General features: G+C 40.4%; 2 protein-coding genes across 2 annotated transcripts; both read right to left on the bottom strand.

Annotated features, from left to right (window-relative positions):
* Positions 1-257: 257 nt before the first annotated feature.
* On the bottom strand, positions 258-3,848 carry fpgt (fucose-1-phosphate guanylyltransferase; the record flags this gene model as incomplete). The annotated part of the gene is made up of 4 exons (XM_083888175.1): positions 258-1,651; positions 1,962-2,054; positions 3,532-3,702; positions 3,797-3,848. The coding sequence occupies 4 exons, from the start codon at positions 3,846-3,848 to the stop codon at positions 258-260; spliced, it is 1,710 nt and encodes a 569-aa protein (XP_083744301.1).
* Positions 3,849-5,413: 1,565 nt separating this feature from the next.
* On the bottom strand, positions 5,414-15,071 carry acot11b (acyl-CoA thioesterase 11b). The gene is made up of 17 exons (XM_083888045.1): positions 14,794-15,071; positions 14,104-14,741; positions 13,814-14,018; positions 13,078-13,147; positions 12,427-12,487; positions 12,240-12,341; positions 12,004-12,139; positions 11,759-11,912; positions 10,527-10,646; positions 10,248-10,386; positions 10,101-10,156; positions 8,886-8,952; positions 8,702-8,785; positions 8,250-8,383; positions 7,476-7,607; positions 7,194-7,320; positions 5,414-6,830 (listed from the first exon to the last, which is right to left on the bottom strand). Exons 3-17 carry the CDS (start codon positions 14,004-14,006, stop codon positions 6,681-6,683), a joined length of 1,725 nt encoding a protein of 574 aa, XP_083744171.1. The 5' UTR covers positions 14,007-14,018; positions 14,104-14,741; positions 14,794-15,071; the 3' UTR covers positions 5,414-6,680.
* Positions 15,072-16,896: the final 1,825 nt, after the last annotated feature.

Raw genomic sequence — 16,896 nt, 5'->3', positions numbered from 1 at the left:
AGTGCTTTAAGCGACTGACAAAACTAAATCAAGCAAAAACAAATCACTGATCCCTTCATTTACAACATAGAATTTAAAAGCATAATTTGTAATTTGAAGAAATGTGATAAATATTTTTCATTTTGCTTATTTAAATTACCTTCAGTTTTTCCTGCATTTTTTTTTTAATCCTACAGAAATACATTACTTTGATTAAGGTAATGATATTTACACATACTTTTTATGTGTAAAGTAATTCGTCAGCAGCTTCAGCAGCTTCAGCAGCTCTGTGTGATGTCACGGTAAAGGCCCATCCTGAACATCAACATCTCCTCCAGGTTCTTACACTGTAAACACTGCTGCATCGACATCAGCTCTGTGTCTTTGGGTAGCGTGAACGCGGAGCCGCTCAGAACGGCCTGGAGCATCTTCAGAGACGACGAGAACGAGCTTTGCTGATCGGAGCAAACGGGAAACAGGCGAGCGTTCCACAAACTACAGCTGGGTGAGTCACCGCAGAAGCTCAGGATTTCATTGTCCATCCCCCAGTAGGAGCAACATTTTTCCAAACTGAACCCAAATAGCTTCAGCTTCTCCATGTCGACAGGGCCCTCCACACTGCGCTTCAGGTTGTCATTAATCCCAAAGGCGATGGTTACAAACCCGGTTCTGCCCTGGTGGTTCACGCTCAGAGAATGCATAAAAACGGCATCAGGCACTGAAAGCCCTGAGTTGATGCAACAGCTGCTGACAATGGAGCCCCTACCTACAGACACTCCTGTCCCCAGCCTGGAGTACTCCACCACTGATCCAGCTCCCACAGAGCAACTGGGATCAAGAACGCTGTACATAACGCAGCAATCAGAGTTTTCATCTGTGTGCATGCTGAAGGCAGAAGACAGGAGGCCCAGCTCACTCCTCAGGGCCGTGTCCTCTGTCAGGTGAAAGAGATATTCTGACGTGGTTCCTATGTGATAAAACTTAGAGTTATTGAGGAGAATGACATTCAGGGGAGTCCCCTGTAGATGATGGAAGATCTTTTGGCGCATTTCAACCAGCCCTCTCTCCTCTTTAGTAACATTAGCAGTGATGCTGGTGTAGTCGATCGTAGCTTTGGGGCCCAGGGCTTGAAGAAAGTCCCCGTATGCATCAATCTCACAGTGCACAGACCCCAACCCTGTCAGTAGATTAAGAAGCATCTTTGCAGTTTCAAAGTCAAAATAATAGGTGCTGTCTGTGTAGACAAACTCGATATCAGACTGAGGGGAGGAACCACTCAGGCTCTTACAAACTGCACCATATCCATGCATTGTGTTGATGCTTGGTTTGTGCAGATAGTGCAAACACAAAGTGTTCTCCATTTCCAAGTCCGAAGACCTCTGACATGAGTCCAACACAAAGACCCCGTGGGTGGTTCCTATGGACAGTGGTGAGGGGTGAGCCAACGCTGTAAAACCAGGTCTATCAAACCGGACATTTTCACTCTCTGCAATGCTGTAGAGCTCAATGTCATCTGCACAGGTCACCAGTACACCAGGCTTCATGTGGGATGGGAAATCCACATACATGGCCAGTTTGAGCTCCAGCATTTGGTAGAGAGGGTCACCCAGTGGCAAGGCGGTGAAGATCTTCCCCAGAGCGCTGGCACTGGGCAAACGCTGACTAAACCCCCCTGGAAGAATAAACACAGAGAAGTTTAAGTAGGAAACATCACAAACAGTATCTGCAGTAAAATGACTAAGGACTTATAATCAACCATCAACATTGGCAGCGTTATATTATCACATAAATCACCTGTGACAAAATATTTGGACATCAAGTAACTTAGTTTTGAAGCACAAGAGTTCACAAGAGGGCAGAACACGTTCTTCACTGACTGAATAGAACAAGAGTAAGTAGAATGAATTACCATTAGCTTGGCTAAGTGTAAAAAGTAGGATACATTATCTTCTGCACTTTCTTTGAAATGTTATTTTACAAACCTGCATGGATCAAGATGACTCTCATTTTGCCCAGAGCCTTTCCATACATGCTGTCCAGCTGCTGCAGAGCGTACAGTGTGGAGCCTCCATTCCCTTAAAAAAAATGCAAGGTCATAATAATGATAAAAGTAAACCTACATTAAGTACCCTCTAAAGTAGTAAAAACATGAGGAAGTGCACGACTGACTCTTTATCATCTACCTCTTTCCCCTTGGCAATATTTTCTGCAAATATTCACTTCCACTGTTTTGCGGATGACACCAAGCTCTATTTATCCAGCTCATCATACTCCACACTCCCACCCTTCTCCCTCACCAACTGCGTATCTGAAATAAAGTACTGGCTTACCTCAAATTTCCTCAAATAAAACAGTGATGAAACAGAATTCCTCCGTATTGACACTAAATACACACTATCCAAAGTTGACAGTTTTCCCTCACCATTCACAGCTCCTCCGTTTCCACCTAATTCTGCACTTTTTAGACCCACCCATAGAGGGACGGGACCTCGGTGTCTGTCAACATGTTCTAGTATGCAGATGGCGTGTGCCAGCCCTTGCTCCTGATTAGTGCCTCTGGTTCCTGCCTGGTCTTCTTCTACCTATCCATCTGCCTGCCTTGGTCTGCCTGCTCTCCTGCACTGTGATTGGGTCGTCCTGCTCCAGTTCACCTGCCCAATCCTGCTTCAGCTCGTTGTAAGTCACACCTGTTAAAAATCAGCAGCAGAGAGTCACTTGAGGGCACTGTGAGTTGATGTGAGCAGTTGGCCCCCCCTGCTTTGAGCGTTCATGCTGAGGTTTGACTGTCTTGTGTGCGTGATCTGTAGTTACTGTTTGTTAGTCATTTTGGCCTGGCCTGTGTGCCAGACTTTGAGTTATTCCTTTTGTTTTGTGGGTGTGACCCACTTTAACGGCCCTGAGACAGTGTTTCATTTAATTGCTGTGAAACACTGTTCTTCCTACATCGGACTTAAGGGTGGTAGTCCACTTCTGTATTTTGGTTTGTGTTTGTATATTTATTTGGGAAGAGCCTGCTCCTCTCTTAGTTTATCATGTTTGATTTGTGTTTACATTTACCTTCCTTATTAATAAAATAATACATTTTGCTAAACCAATGCCATCCAGTTAATCCGGATGTTATTTCCCTTTCCCCAACGAGCTGGGGGCGTAACAGTCCACCATCTTTGCTAACAGTTATGCTAACAGGACCAAGTGTCACTGGTGGGCACGTAACAAAGAAAGACTGAAGATATTTCTCAAAACTGAGGTTGGGAAGCACAATTTTTCATTTTACCCTAGTAATACAACGCTAAATGCAAATCAGTGAAGTATTCCTAGTGGTATCTGCCACACCAGTGTGCAGTAGGTGCCCTTTTAATTTTCGTCCCTGCCTTGCAAAATGTCTGTGGGTGGCACTGCTAAGACTCACTCTAGTAAATTGGGACAATATTTAATCTAAAAATGGTAATCTGGCACACATGTTGGCCTCCTGTGATTTGAAGATTGCAGCAGGCCATATTTTCATGAAACTTCGATCAATTGTTCAAACCTAATTCAGACGCAGTCACTCACCTATCTTGGGTCCAGGAGCATCAGAGAAGACCTCGTAGTGGATTCCCAGTGGAAGTTCTCTTCTGTCCACTTTCCCTCTGAGCTGTACCTCATACGCTTCTCTCTGATTGTCATCAGCAGCGGTCAAAACCACCACGTCCCAAAACTCACCGTCATTCTGGACCTGTCGACCTTCAGTCCACAGACGAGAGGAAACGTGTTAGACACTCTCACACACAGAGAGAGAGACAGCAGGCGAACACACGGACACGAAATAAACACTCACCTCGCAGAGAATTAAACTTTCGGAGCTTTTCTCTCGTGGCGGTTTGTAGCATCCGGACACGATGCTGTCTTATACTGTCGCTGCCTGTGTCCATTGGATATAATTAATTCACTAATATCAAACAAAATGAAATAGTTTCAACTCCTTTCTATTACTCACTGTCCTACTTCCGGGTAGTGTCACGTGGTTTAGTTCAGACGTGTTTTCAGCGTAGGCGGAGCCGTTTCCTGTGCACTTTTTTTCCTTCTTTTTTTTAATGTAAGTTAAATAAATACATGCTCACAAACTTATTAAACTGATATAACACGAAGACAAAACCCAGGGCGTAAATATCTTTACCTCCATGGTGTGTACCAGAAGTTGATCTCCGTAGGCTACCGGAAGTTTGTCTGCTTTACAGAAGTTAGTATGAGACACAAAACAAAAGAAATAAACTGTTCCGGTGAAAACCTGTACAGACATGATATAGTATAATGTGTGTCCCTCAATAAACAAATACATTGTATTTGCTTGAGACTTAAGAAATAATAAATATAAAATGCGCATAATTATTTTGCATAATGTTTTTACTATATGTTCCCCTCACTCCATCCGGAACATCAAAGAAAGGAAATGTATTCAAACATATTCACTAGAAACATGTCTACACCCTTGAACAGCCCACTTCCCTGCTGCTTGTACTGCCATAGGTAAACAATTTCAGTTACAGACTCTAGTAGCAGTGCAATGCTGCCCCCAGGGCACAGGTTTGGTATTTTACCACCTCTAACCACACTTAATATTCAGTAAATGTCCATTAAGTCAAAGCTCCATCAGGAGTAGAACACTCAGGAGGAGAACTGGCTGCCTTAAGTGGCAGCTTGCCTTCCTGAAGCGAGATGGTGATGCAGAGCAATGCAACCTGGCAACCTGGCACACCAAGCTGCAGGCCAAACCACATAAGACACGTCTGCCATGACAATTTAGATTTATTTGACAGGATTACTGACTAGCACATGTTTGAAAGTATGTCATTGCTTTACTCAAAATTCTACACTTTTTTTTTTTTTAATGCAGATCATGTTACAGATTACACTCTTGTTCTCCTTGTTTTGCTGTCGGGAGGAAACAGTGAGAGCATAACAGGATGATCACAGAGAAAACACAATACGTGGAAAACCAGCAGAGCTACCAACTCCTTTCAGCCCAGAAGCTTAGTTACAACAAACTGTTTCACTAAAAGCTCTGACATTGTTCTCTGCCATCTCTTGCAACACAAGAATCAGTTGGATATAAGTGCAAGCTGTGTTTGTACCTCTTTTCGGTCATAAAAACCGGTTAAGGAATGGTAAGAATGCAGGGGGATGGAAGTGAACACAACAAACCGCTCAAATAAGCATAATCCACTGGTCTAGTTCCAGTTAAATCAATAAGAGTCGTTATGTGAGATATTTGGCCACTGAATGTCCACATATAATAAAATACATGCAAGTATTTACCTTTTAAATAATTTATTGTTTAGAAAACAAAGTTGAGATTTTACATTAAATATACATCTTAAATTATGTTTTTAACTCGAATCAGACAGTTTAAAAGCTTAAATCGTTGAGGTAGAAAATAATCAAATATCTTAATATATTCATTTGCATGTGTGACAAGTCTACACATATTACAATAGATTAGTGTTAAAAACTTAAAATATACCACATGTGATTCACTGACCTATCCATTATTATTGCACAAAACAGTTTCCATAATACACTGACTCAAAAAAAAAAATTCATATGACTGCAGCTTTTAAAAAAAAACAAAAAAACAATACCTCAACAATTGAGGTCAAATAAGATGAGCTATAATCCAAGTCCTTCGTCTTGATCATACAAACCTCATTTTAAAATGTGTAATATGTGGAATCGCTTGAACCTTGATTCAACAGATGAAAGTTATTCACAACAGTTATTGGATTTTGCAACTACTGTATATAAATGAAATCTAATAGGACACTGAAACACAATGAAGAAACATATGTTCCACAATTAGCAAGTTGTCAGATAATAGGTGAGCGGTAATGAACATTGATTATAAAAGGAGCAAAGCAAGACTAAGCATGGAAGAATTATCAGTTCAAAGGCAATGTGCAAGACTGATTAAGCTCAATTAAACATCTTTTACCATCTACAGTTTATAATAAAGTCATAAAATACAGATTGGGGAAAATGTGCATGAACACAGAGGGCTCAGGTGGGTTTATATGAGAAAACCGTCACGCTACAGTGATGGACATAACCACATTAGTGCTGGATGGAGGAAAATCATTGTCATTTTGCACAGTCCATCATTGCATCAGTGGAAACATGTTCTGTGGTTAGATGAGTCTAAGATTCTGCATATTTGTGAAGGTACCATTATACCACCACATGCTCCCATCAAGATGACGTCTTTTACCACAAACTCCATGTTTATTACAGCAGGACAATGCCAGGCCTCATTCTACATGAGTTACACCAGCATGGCGTCATAGACATGGAGTCTGTGTGCTTGACTGGCCTGTCTTCAGTCCAGATACGTCTCCTGTTGAATATTAGTGCATAATGAAGAGGGGAATCAGACCATGACAAACACAGAGTGTTGAGCGGCTCAACTCTTGCTTACAGCAAAAATGGTCAAATATTCCACATGCAAAGTTGCTACAATTAGCATCTACAATTCCCAAATGATTTAAAAGTGTAATTAGAGGAAAAGGTGAAGGTTGTTTAGAGTGAGGTTTGTCAGTGAAAGCAATTAAAAATATTTCCTTTGTTCTTTTGCATGTTAAATAACGGTTCAGGTGAATTTACAAGTTACAGATTTTAGTTTTTATTATTAGAAAGTGCTTGGAAATGTGGCTCGTAGTAGTGCTGTTATATCACAGTACAGAGGCAGGCAAGCTGTCCTTGTTGGCCTCCAAAAAGTGGCTGCAGGCAGAAAAAGCGCTAGAAAAGCTGGATGAGAGGCCCGCGATGTCTGTGGAGATGTAAGGGAGGACACCAGGTGTGGCCTGGTTGTAGTAAGTGATCTGAAAGAAAACAAAAGTCACTTATGGTTCAGTCAACCTTCACCTTTGGTGTACATTTAATGTCTCATTGAGTTCAGAAAAAACATCATTATGCCACCAGTAATGCAGTTTAAGGACATTTTATATGACCAAAATCACTCAAAAAAATATATCAATATCTCTTAACTTGTGAGTTTTAGGAAATATTTCTTGTAGAGTCAGTTAGGTCTTAAATATTAATGAATGAATTATAATGATGTAACACCAGGGGGTTGTGTATGTAAGAGACCGTTAAACTTAAACTTGTGTTGTTTTTCCATTATAACATAAGTGAATAGCAAGAAGCATGCACGCCAGACTGAGTGACCCTGTCATTTGGCCAACCTTGGTGACAGAACTGGACTCTTCCCAGATTGTGAAGCCTGCACACAGCACCTCTCCACGGGTATAGTCAACAGTGGGAGGGTGAGTGGGCATGGTGACAGAACGCAGAGCGATCAAATATGGGTCTCTGCGATGGAAAGAAATGTGGGAAGGCATCACAAGACTATAAAAAAACACATGGTGGTATGCAATAACACTGTAGCATATTTATACATGAGGTGAAATGTAAATGACGAACAAACTTTCCAAATGTTTATGATACAATCTTTTGACATGGCTCACCTGGCATCGAATGGTTTCCTCCTGGACGCCAGTAAGATGAAGTCCTTGCCTTTGGCCCCTTTACCGACAGAGGGTGTAGCTACTCGATACAAGGTGTCATCCTCATCTGCCTGGTGGATCACCTCGCACTCTCTGTAAAGTGGCACATAATCAACAGCATCACCAATAAACTTTATGTCCCACGCTCGTCTCAAACACTCAAGACGAGTGCATAGAACACTGTATGTACCCTGTGTTGTACTTGACTTGTGCCCAAGCAGAATCACTTTTTATAGTACATTTAATAATATATATATATATATATATATATATATATATATATATATATATATATATATATATATATATATATATATATGTATGTAACTATTCATTATCCACTTTCAGTTCAACGTCATGCCATCATCATCTGTCAGCAAGCAACTCTAAATGCACATCAGTGCCTGTTATGTATTTTGATCTAAATTGTTTTCATCACATTTAGGATATAATAAATAAAACACATAATCTCATAACTCCATATCTCTAATAACAGGAACAATTAAAATGAGTTACATGATTAATATTAATAAATAAATTAATAAATGTTTTCTTTAAGGATTAAGATAAGCCCTGGAGACATATGCACTGAACAAGCCCTTGTGGGTTTGTTGCATCTCTCCATCGGATGTGCATTTATTGCATGAAAGTCCATTCTGCTGCAGCACTGACTGTAAGTTGCTCTGCATCAGATGACATAAAAAAAAAAACTTTTATAAAAGAACTGTTACTGACTGGTAATGTGGGTCCCACTCTTTTCTCCTCCTGAGGTCTGACAGTAGGTGGAACGTCTGTTCTGCTGCAACATCGACGTGCATCTCCACCTTGAAGAACAGCATGTGGTTTTCCTCTAGTGTGTACAGTCTGACCTACGAGCCATTAAGCACAACCACAAAAAAACAGGTTGGATCAGAGTCTAAATGTGGATTTGTCGCAGCAGGAATGAAATGTGCTTGTGTCAAGTTTGTTGTCAAAACTATGACACATTAATTGCTGGTTGCAGGAGACATTTGCAAATGTAATGACAGTGGCTTTATTTAGGTCTCAACATCCAACTTCCATGAGCCTTTTTTTGTGTACAACCACACTGTGATGGTGCATTTTCTAGTCCGAGTTCATGGTTGAATCTGAGCAGCTGTAAGTATTTAACAAGGCATATCCTGGACTGTAACATAAACAACACTGACCTTATTTTTCTCACACGTTAATACCCAGTTGCTTCTGGTGTCCATTAGTTTCAGTGCTGATACATTGTTGTAGCTTAGGTATATCTGTAAAAAAAAAAAAAAAAAGAACTGTTGGATATTAACGACTTAAATAGAGTCCATCTCTGGTTATCTTTAAATGGCATGTTTTCAGAAATGACAATACCTGGTTACTTGGATCCCAGGGTACAGACAAAGGCACTTCAGTTTGCTTGCAGGAGATAATGTATTTCCTGTAAACACGAAGGGCAGCAATGATAATCAGTGGGATCCCAGTGAAAACATAAAGACCAACATCATGGCCATTGTTAACCTTTTCTTTCTCGCTGGCAGCTGCGCTATGATCCTACACATTTGGGTATCAAATAGGGGGATAATGGTTATACGGGAGGCTCAGTGTTTTACAGTCAAACAATGGACTTATTATGCTTGACAGACTCTGCACCAAAGTCTGCTCAGCTGTGATATGCTGCTCTGCCAAGTCATGTGCTGCTGCAGAGCAGTGTAAACAATGGGTTCTGTCACACAACACTGGACAAACTCAGCACTGATGACACTGTTTATATTGATTCGCTTGCATTGTACAACATCGTTTATCACAATCGTCTTAGTTGAATATGTTTATCCGTGTATTTTTGCTTATGCAGGCAATGTTGCGTTGTGATGCAGTATTGGTGTTAAAGTATTATAGAAACTACTTCTTCAGTGACATATGACCCAGTTTCATTCACACCACATCATTACTGAACACAAGTATACTTTTTAAAAAGAACCTTCTTTTAAAACATAAAAAGCTTGAGTCGTATGAAAAGGTTGCAAGGGCAGGCAACGCTGCAACCGATACCTCCCATCCCCTTTATCAAAGCCCTTAAAACACACTGAACACATAATGCTAAGGCCGAGTGAGAGATTAATACTATATACAGTATAAAGCATTGCACAGGTAAGTCAGTGACGTCACCCATAAGAATCTAAACTCCTGTTTCTGAAACCTCGATATTCACAATTTGGCTGCCACCATGCTGCACCGACAACCAGTGCCCACTCATATGTGCAGTGATATATTGTCTAGTTTCCTCTAAACTAGAACATTGTTTACGAATTGACATCATATGTTGTTGAAGAAGACCTGAACATAGCGACTGAGACCTCAGGAAACATGCTTACTGACGTTAAATACGCTAATTTTCCAATAAAAGTCAGTTCAAGCAGAATTCTTCTTGATGTAAACATCGATACACCCAGGATGTGTGGACAATTTCAAACTATTCAGATAAAAAGCGTTTTAGAAACCAAATGACAACACAAAAATAATGTAAAACTTCTGATACATCCAGCTCTACAAATAGTAAAACGTGATGGTTTAAACTGGTATACTCACCTATCAAGGCGAATCTTCTTTCTTGCGATGGCTTCTTGATACCGTCTTTTTCCATCCTGAGTGTCGGAAACAATGAAGCTTATTATGTGAACTTTGTCACTGGGTTATTTCCTCAAAGGGCAGCAATGAGACACTTGGAAAACTCACCACAGGCTCAGGTCGGATTCGCGGCAGTGTGCGTGGTTTACCATCACTGTCCAGCACCACAAAGGTCATAAAAGCACTGTTTATATGACGCAGAGGTTCCCCACCCTGGTAGGCCTCAGCACACACTCCCACCTCCATGCTAGAGCATCATGTATGTGGGCAAAACACAGCGTTGCATACACTCAGGTGTACAACAAAACAACACTGTAACTACTACAGAGCTCAGTTGTAAACATTCACATGAGTTTAGTTATTTATTCTAGCTGTCTGAATACTCACCTGTCCTGGAAGGCATTGTTAACAATGGCTTTCAGAACCAGTCGGTCACCAATGTGAGACGGTCCACGGAAATGGAACATATCAATGGTCCTCAAGGTTGGGTGTGCGTTACACAAGCGACTGGATCAAAATATAAATGGGTTAGAGCAGAATAACCTTTGTGTGGGACCTACTGAAGACTAGACTGTGGTGGTTCACTGGCAAGACACAAGGAAATAAACCAGCCACACACATAACAACACCTCTTCATTGTGGAATATAACATGTTAATTTGTGAGCATCAGAGGAGATGTAGATTTTCAAACCAGACTTCAGCTAGTCCAGATAGGGTTAGGGTAGGGTATAGTGGCTTAGTGGCTTTCTCAACTAACCCTCAGCAAGCAGTTTGCTTTGAAGGTCTGTCGTGTAAGATTTAGTGACATCTACTGGTGAGACTGCAGAATGCAACAAACAGAGGACTACTTAGCTCAACCCTGCCTTTCCCAAACGCGGTGAACCTCACTGATCTTTGCATATCAGAAACTCGCTTTTCCACTACACAGTTCCAGCATGACTCGGCAAGGCTTGACTCTAATCGGTTTGACTACAGTACCTCCTAAACGTGGGCGGAGTCATCATAGCACCGCTGCATGAAACTGCTGGGACACCATTTTATACACGACACACAAAAACTAGTGACTAGTGACTTGATAAGCAGTTGTTTTCTGTGAACTGAATCATTAGACTCGGTTATTAAAAAGAGTTGTTCAGTACTTCCTGCGTGACCGGAGCACAGACTTCATCTGACACAGTCACTGAACTGAAATACGACGGAAAATCACCGCTCATGATCACTGGGTTTTGGCAGTGCTGTTGCTAATTACATCAGAGTGCTCTGTTAAATATTGACATTTTAGAAATGTCCTTGCTAAATATTGGAGATTAACGAATGTCTTCTGGATTTTTAAGTCTTTTCAACTGATCTACAGTTCGGCAGACACTCTGCCAATCAGTGACAGACTCAGCTCGCTTGGAACCCTGCCAAAGCAGGTACTAAAAAAGTGGTATACCAGGTACTATCTCTAATGGAAAAGCAAAAAAAAAAACGAGTCGAGTTGTGCTGGAACCGTGTAGTGGAAAAACGCCTGAGTACTACGATCAATTTCTGTCAATAAATCCTATTACATAAAACACCTTTGAAGTAAGATTGATTTATTTGTTGAATTACAGTTTTATAAATATTCAGTATGTACCTTGCTGCAATCGTGGCCACGTTCTCCATCCAGGCCATGATCTGGCCCCCAAAGGTGCTGACCTGGTGGTTTGCATGTGGAGGCAACACCAGCTCTACACTTTCCACTCGTGTTCGCTCGGCTGCCACAGCGTCCTGATACTCCTGACATTGTCCTAGTGGGAGAACAAAACCAAGCAGCTTTTTAAACGGCGCAGGCATACGGCCAAGTGCTGTGTTATAAAGCCTTGTACACCCGGTCTGTACCCAGTTGAGCTGTGCTGCTGCTCAGTAGATCTGTAATGATCTCAGCATGGATGAGCCTCATCCTCCTTCTCTCCGCTGCCAGGCTGTACTCCATCTGCTCCATTTGTGAGTGAGGAGACACTTGCTTCAGCTGCACCTGTGAAAACAAAACACACAATTTCAGGGGGGACTCTGAAATTGAACAAACATTTAAAAGTCGCATTTATCTCTAAATGCTGTGTCTTTTTGTCTCTTACCTTTCCAGCTTCAGTTCGTCTGGCAACAAAGGTTGCGAAGGCTTGGCAAACCTTCCACTGCCTGGCTGTGTAAAGGTCTTCACAGTTCACTAGTATGCCCACCTGAGGAGAAAAATTTCACCACATTCATTTAATTTTTTTTAAAGAAATCCCAGATATGATCACTGTTCTGTAATTGCCCACCAACCTCCATACTGGACGTGAAGGCTCTGTTGACCTTTGCTATGATGTTGACAACCTTTCCCACCCTGCAGCAGACAAACACCTTACTATCAAACACAATCTGAGACATTAAGTTCAAACATCAGAGTTTTTACTTCCTGTAAGTGAAGATCATTTTGAGAGAAAAATATTACAAATACAGTAGTTCAGAATCTATGTTTAAGAATTTGTGAAATCTAATGGTAAGACTGCAGATTGTAGTAAACAGATGATTCCGTTCTTTCCCAAGTGTGTCGAGGAACTACAGTGGCCTTAGCATACCAGAGAGGATGTTGTTCTATATTTACACTGTAAGCTTCGGCTGCTGTGGAAACATGGCAGTGCAAGATGACGGTCTCTGTGCAGCAAGGCACTTGTATTTTAAAGAAATTATACACCATAGAATCAGTCATTCTAGTGAGTAGTATGTACAAATTCTGCACAATAAACCTAATGTTACAAACTGGAACGTCAACACCTAGGTGTTTTTTTTTACAAGAATCATAATGTTGCTAACTTGAATGTCAGCCTTTGTATCCTCCTGTATCTGAGGACTACACATGACCCCATTTGTCCTCCCCCATAGTCAGTGTTTAAAATGCTTTCCGTCTCAGCAGCACTGAGGTAAGCACCTTACCCAATTGTGTGTTCAAAGTGGATGTCGTCAACAGAGGCAGTGATACAGGAACAACCTGCATGTCTCTCAGCTGGGAGCGGAGAGATTATACAAATATTTAGTGCAGCAGAAAGCATCAGCGGGTCCGAAAAGCTTTTGATCTGTAAGTGTGTGCTGTTATGGTCATGAAGTCATTCTAAATAGCGAAAAAAGAGATTGATAAATACGTTACAATCCGCACAACTGCAGCACACTGCCTTAATGCCGAGACATTCTTCCATGCTATGTTAATTATCGGGGTTATGTGTGAAAAGTGGAGCCCTGAAATAAATTAAAGGGACTTGAGCAATTATTTGAAAACCATAAATTTCAAAGAGAGTGCCAATTATGTCATTTACAAATGAAGTGCCGATTCCCAACCCTTAATCTTAACCCTTAACGTCCTTCAGAGGTCGCTTGTCCTCACAACAGTGATCCTGAGACAACCATAGAAAGACACACACAGGTGTGAAGATATTGTGGATGTTGTATTTACTTTTTTTAGGCAGCTTCAAGGTGTGCATGGGTGACTATGCAGTGAATATGCAATGAAATGTAATGGGAAAAAAGTTGTGTTGAATATGTTGAATATACAAGCAAGGTGTGAAGCTATGCGGGCTTATAATCCAAAAACAACACTTTCATGATCAGATTTGAATCTATACTTCTAACTGTTAAAAAAAATTAGCTGATATAATATTTTCTGATCTTCTCCTACCTGATAAACAGGCTGTGGAATCCATCCACTTCAGCAGCTGCCCGACACTCAGCTCCCCACAGTGATTGGCGTGGCAGGGCAGCACGATCTGACTCATCTTTACTTCAGTGGGGTTTCTGTACGCTTCCCCACTTTCCTGAATGATCAGAGGGTCCAGCAGCAGTGTGTCTTCATCTTCCCCTTCAGACATCATCACGTCTCACAGCTACACGGACACAGAAAGATGAGTTACAGCCGAAACCGTGACGACGTCGACTTAAATTAATGATAACAAAGTGAAACTGCATTACCTGCAAAGTGAATGGCAAGAACTTCACAGAAGTTACTGCTGTTGCCTGTTGTTTTCAAAATCCAAGAAGAAAACAGCGGTCCAAGTTTGCTGAGGCATGAATGCAACTGAAAACTGAAATATCAACACGTCCAAACTGAAACCAGATTTTTCAAATTAAGCTTGAGACCAACACTTATTTAAGCCTGTTTATACAATCAGTGTTCACGGAATTAATGTAAAAATATCAATGTTAGTCTTGTTTGTCAGAGACAGATTAAGGACATAACTTATTCGAACTAAGGCTTAAATATCAAATTATGTCACTGTCAATTCATGCTGTCATCTTTACAGATTTACAGTATTGTCATGTCAATAAGACTTAATCCTTGAGTATGCGCCCATACGCAAGGATTAAGAAAAACCTGAAAATGCCAGCACATGTTCTGACAGCAACTTTTGTTCTTGCACCTCATCGGTTCAGCTCTACTCACAAACAGTACGAAAATGTCAAGGCAAACGAGGTTTTCATGGAAATGACAATATGTGGAAATAAAGGGAAAGGAAAAGGTGTGTCTTTGTGCTTTTTAAACTCTTTTTTTCCCCTTGTTTTATGTCTTGTTTGAAGTGTTTGAGGAATGTAATGTTACTGATAAAGTACTATATATATATATATATATATATATATATATATATATATATATATATATACACATATATATATATATAAATGGTTTGGATTGGACAGTACAATTCAAAATGTCTAGCACTAATTTACTCATAGCTAAACATAGTGATTTTGATGGACACCAAGTTAATACACTTTAAGCACTCTGTTACTTTAATGTTATTTGGTAACTATCCATGTGTATTTAACGTTGAAACTGTCGTCCAATGTTGTTATTTATCATTTCTAAGGCTATTTCGTGATTAAATCCATTCATTTTTCTCCTCAGTGCCAGGACTGGGTCACCTGTCGTTCCTATGATCGAGGACCGGCACTGCAGCAGCAGCAGTGACCTTTAAAATCACTTGAACAGAAACGACACTTTCACCACGCGCTCCTGCTGCTGCTGCTGCTGCAACTTTCACATAAATAAAAGTATCAGACGACCATGCAAGTCGCGTTACCTGCGTGACCCTGTTGTTTATTTCACAACAACAAACTGTCACGAGTTAATACACAACAAAGTGAAACAACAACGACAACAAGATAACAAGACTTACACAAGTTGGGAGTTTGTGCTGTGCAGATGAAGTCGAGACCAAAATCTATAATTAATACTCGTGGCTGAAAGAGCAGAAATAACTCGTATTATTTCAACACAACTTCATAATAAACACACACCGAGCGGCTTTACTAAAGACTTTCACCACCGTCAGAGGAGGAGGGGGCGTCACTCTGTACTGGCCCCCTTCTTAAGGTGGAACTGCAGTTACAGATGTCTATAGGTCGTTTGATCCGGCTTGCAGGGCCGCCCCTGGCCAAATTGGGACCTCGGTAGAGTTTTAAATTGGGCCTCCCATATACGCACTTACAAAATGTACAAATCCCCAGCATAACCAAATGTCATTTAACTTAATCTTTATTAGCAAAGACAATGTAGAAAAAGTATGAAAAAAAAATAAAGAAATAAAATAAAAATAACCTCAACCTGAAATTAACCTGAAATAAACAACGCTTTATACTTTTATTTCAACATACCCATACGTCAAGTGAAGCAAGAGCTTCTTCTTGTTTTAATGTTGTTTTTCCACTTCGATGCGCTCTCTTGTCTCAACTGGCTTGGTGCCCTTTTGTGTGTCTCATATTGTGCAGCACATATGTTGCGCAATTTGCTCTAACATGAGGATCTACCTATGCACTAAACGTTAAGGTTGGTATTTATATAGTGCTTTTCTAGTCTTGATGACCACTGAAAGCTGCTTTACACTAACAGTTTTGCCATTCACTCCCATTCTCTCACACTTTCATACAGCGGATCAAGGTGGGGTTAAGTGTCTTGCCCAAGGACACATACATCCACATGTAGCAGGTATTGAACCGACAACCTTCAATTTGAAAGACCTACCACTGAGCTACCGTCGCCCCGACCATACATGACAAAAATAATACAAACTACTTGATTCGGTTTCACCTTGCTTTGGCACATTTTTCCCCTCACTTATCAAAACAGGGATTCCCAGAGTAAGGTATAGTACCCTCACGGCCCCAGCAAAGTTATGTAGGGGGTGTGCAAAAAAAAAAAAAAAAAAACATAATTTGCAAAAAGCCTGTTTACATTTTGAAACTGGCGTATACATATACAGTCTGAAGAGCACACTCACAATGTTAGCTAAAGCCCTTCATCGTTTCTTTAAAAAGCAGTTTAACAGCCATTGTTCTCTGAACACACACACAAAATACTTAGGGCTGCAACAATTAATTGATTGATCTTTTATGTGATTGATCACTGAATTAATTGCCAACAATGTTGATAATCGATGAATTGTTACAGTGTCATTTTTAGTAAAAGATATGCGATTGATTTTCAGCATATTAAATGTGAATATGTTCTGATTTATTTTCTCAACTCTGACAAAGAAAACAGAAAAATTGATTAATCTACAACCTTTTCACCATTTGTCAGAACAAGGAGGGGGGGAATCAATAAATAAATATAATTTACAACCTTAATTTTTCGATGGAAGGATGTTTTTTGTCAGACAAGACAAATAATTTATTGTTTTAAGTAAAAACATTTAAAAAAATACTGAACTTACATGACATGAGTCAGAAAAAAAGTCAGTGACAGTTTCAGTTTGCTGATTAAAC

The sequence above is a fragment of the Microchirus variegatus genome, assembly GCF_963457635.1.
Source record: "Microchirus variegatus genome assembly, chromosome: 4".
Classification (NCBI taxonomy): domain Eukaryota; kingdom Metazoa; phylum Chordata; class Actinopteri; order Pleuronectiformes; family Soleidae; genus Microchirus; species Microchirus variegatus.
Note: the sequence above shows the minus strand (reverse complement) of the source record. Positions and strands in the feature narration are given on the sequence as shown.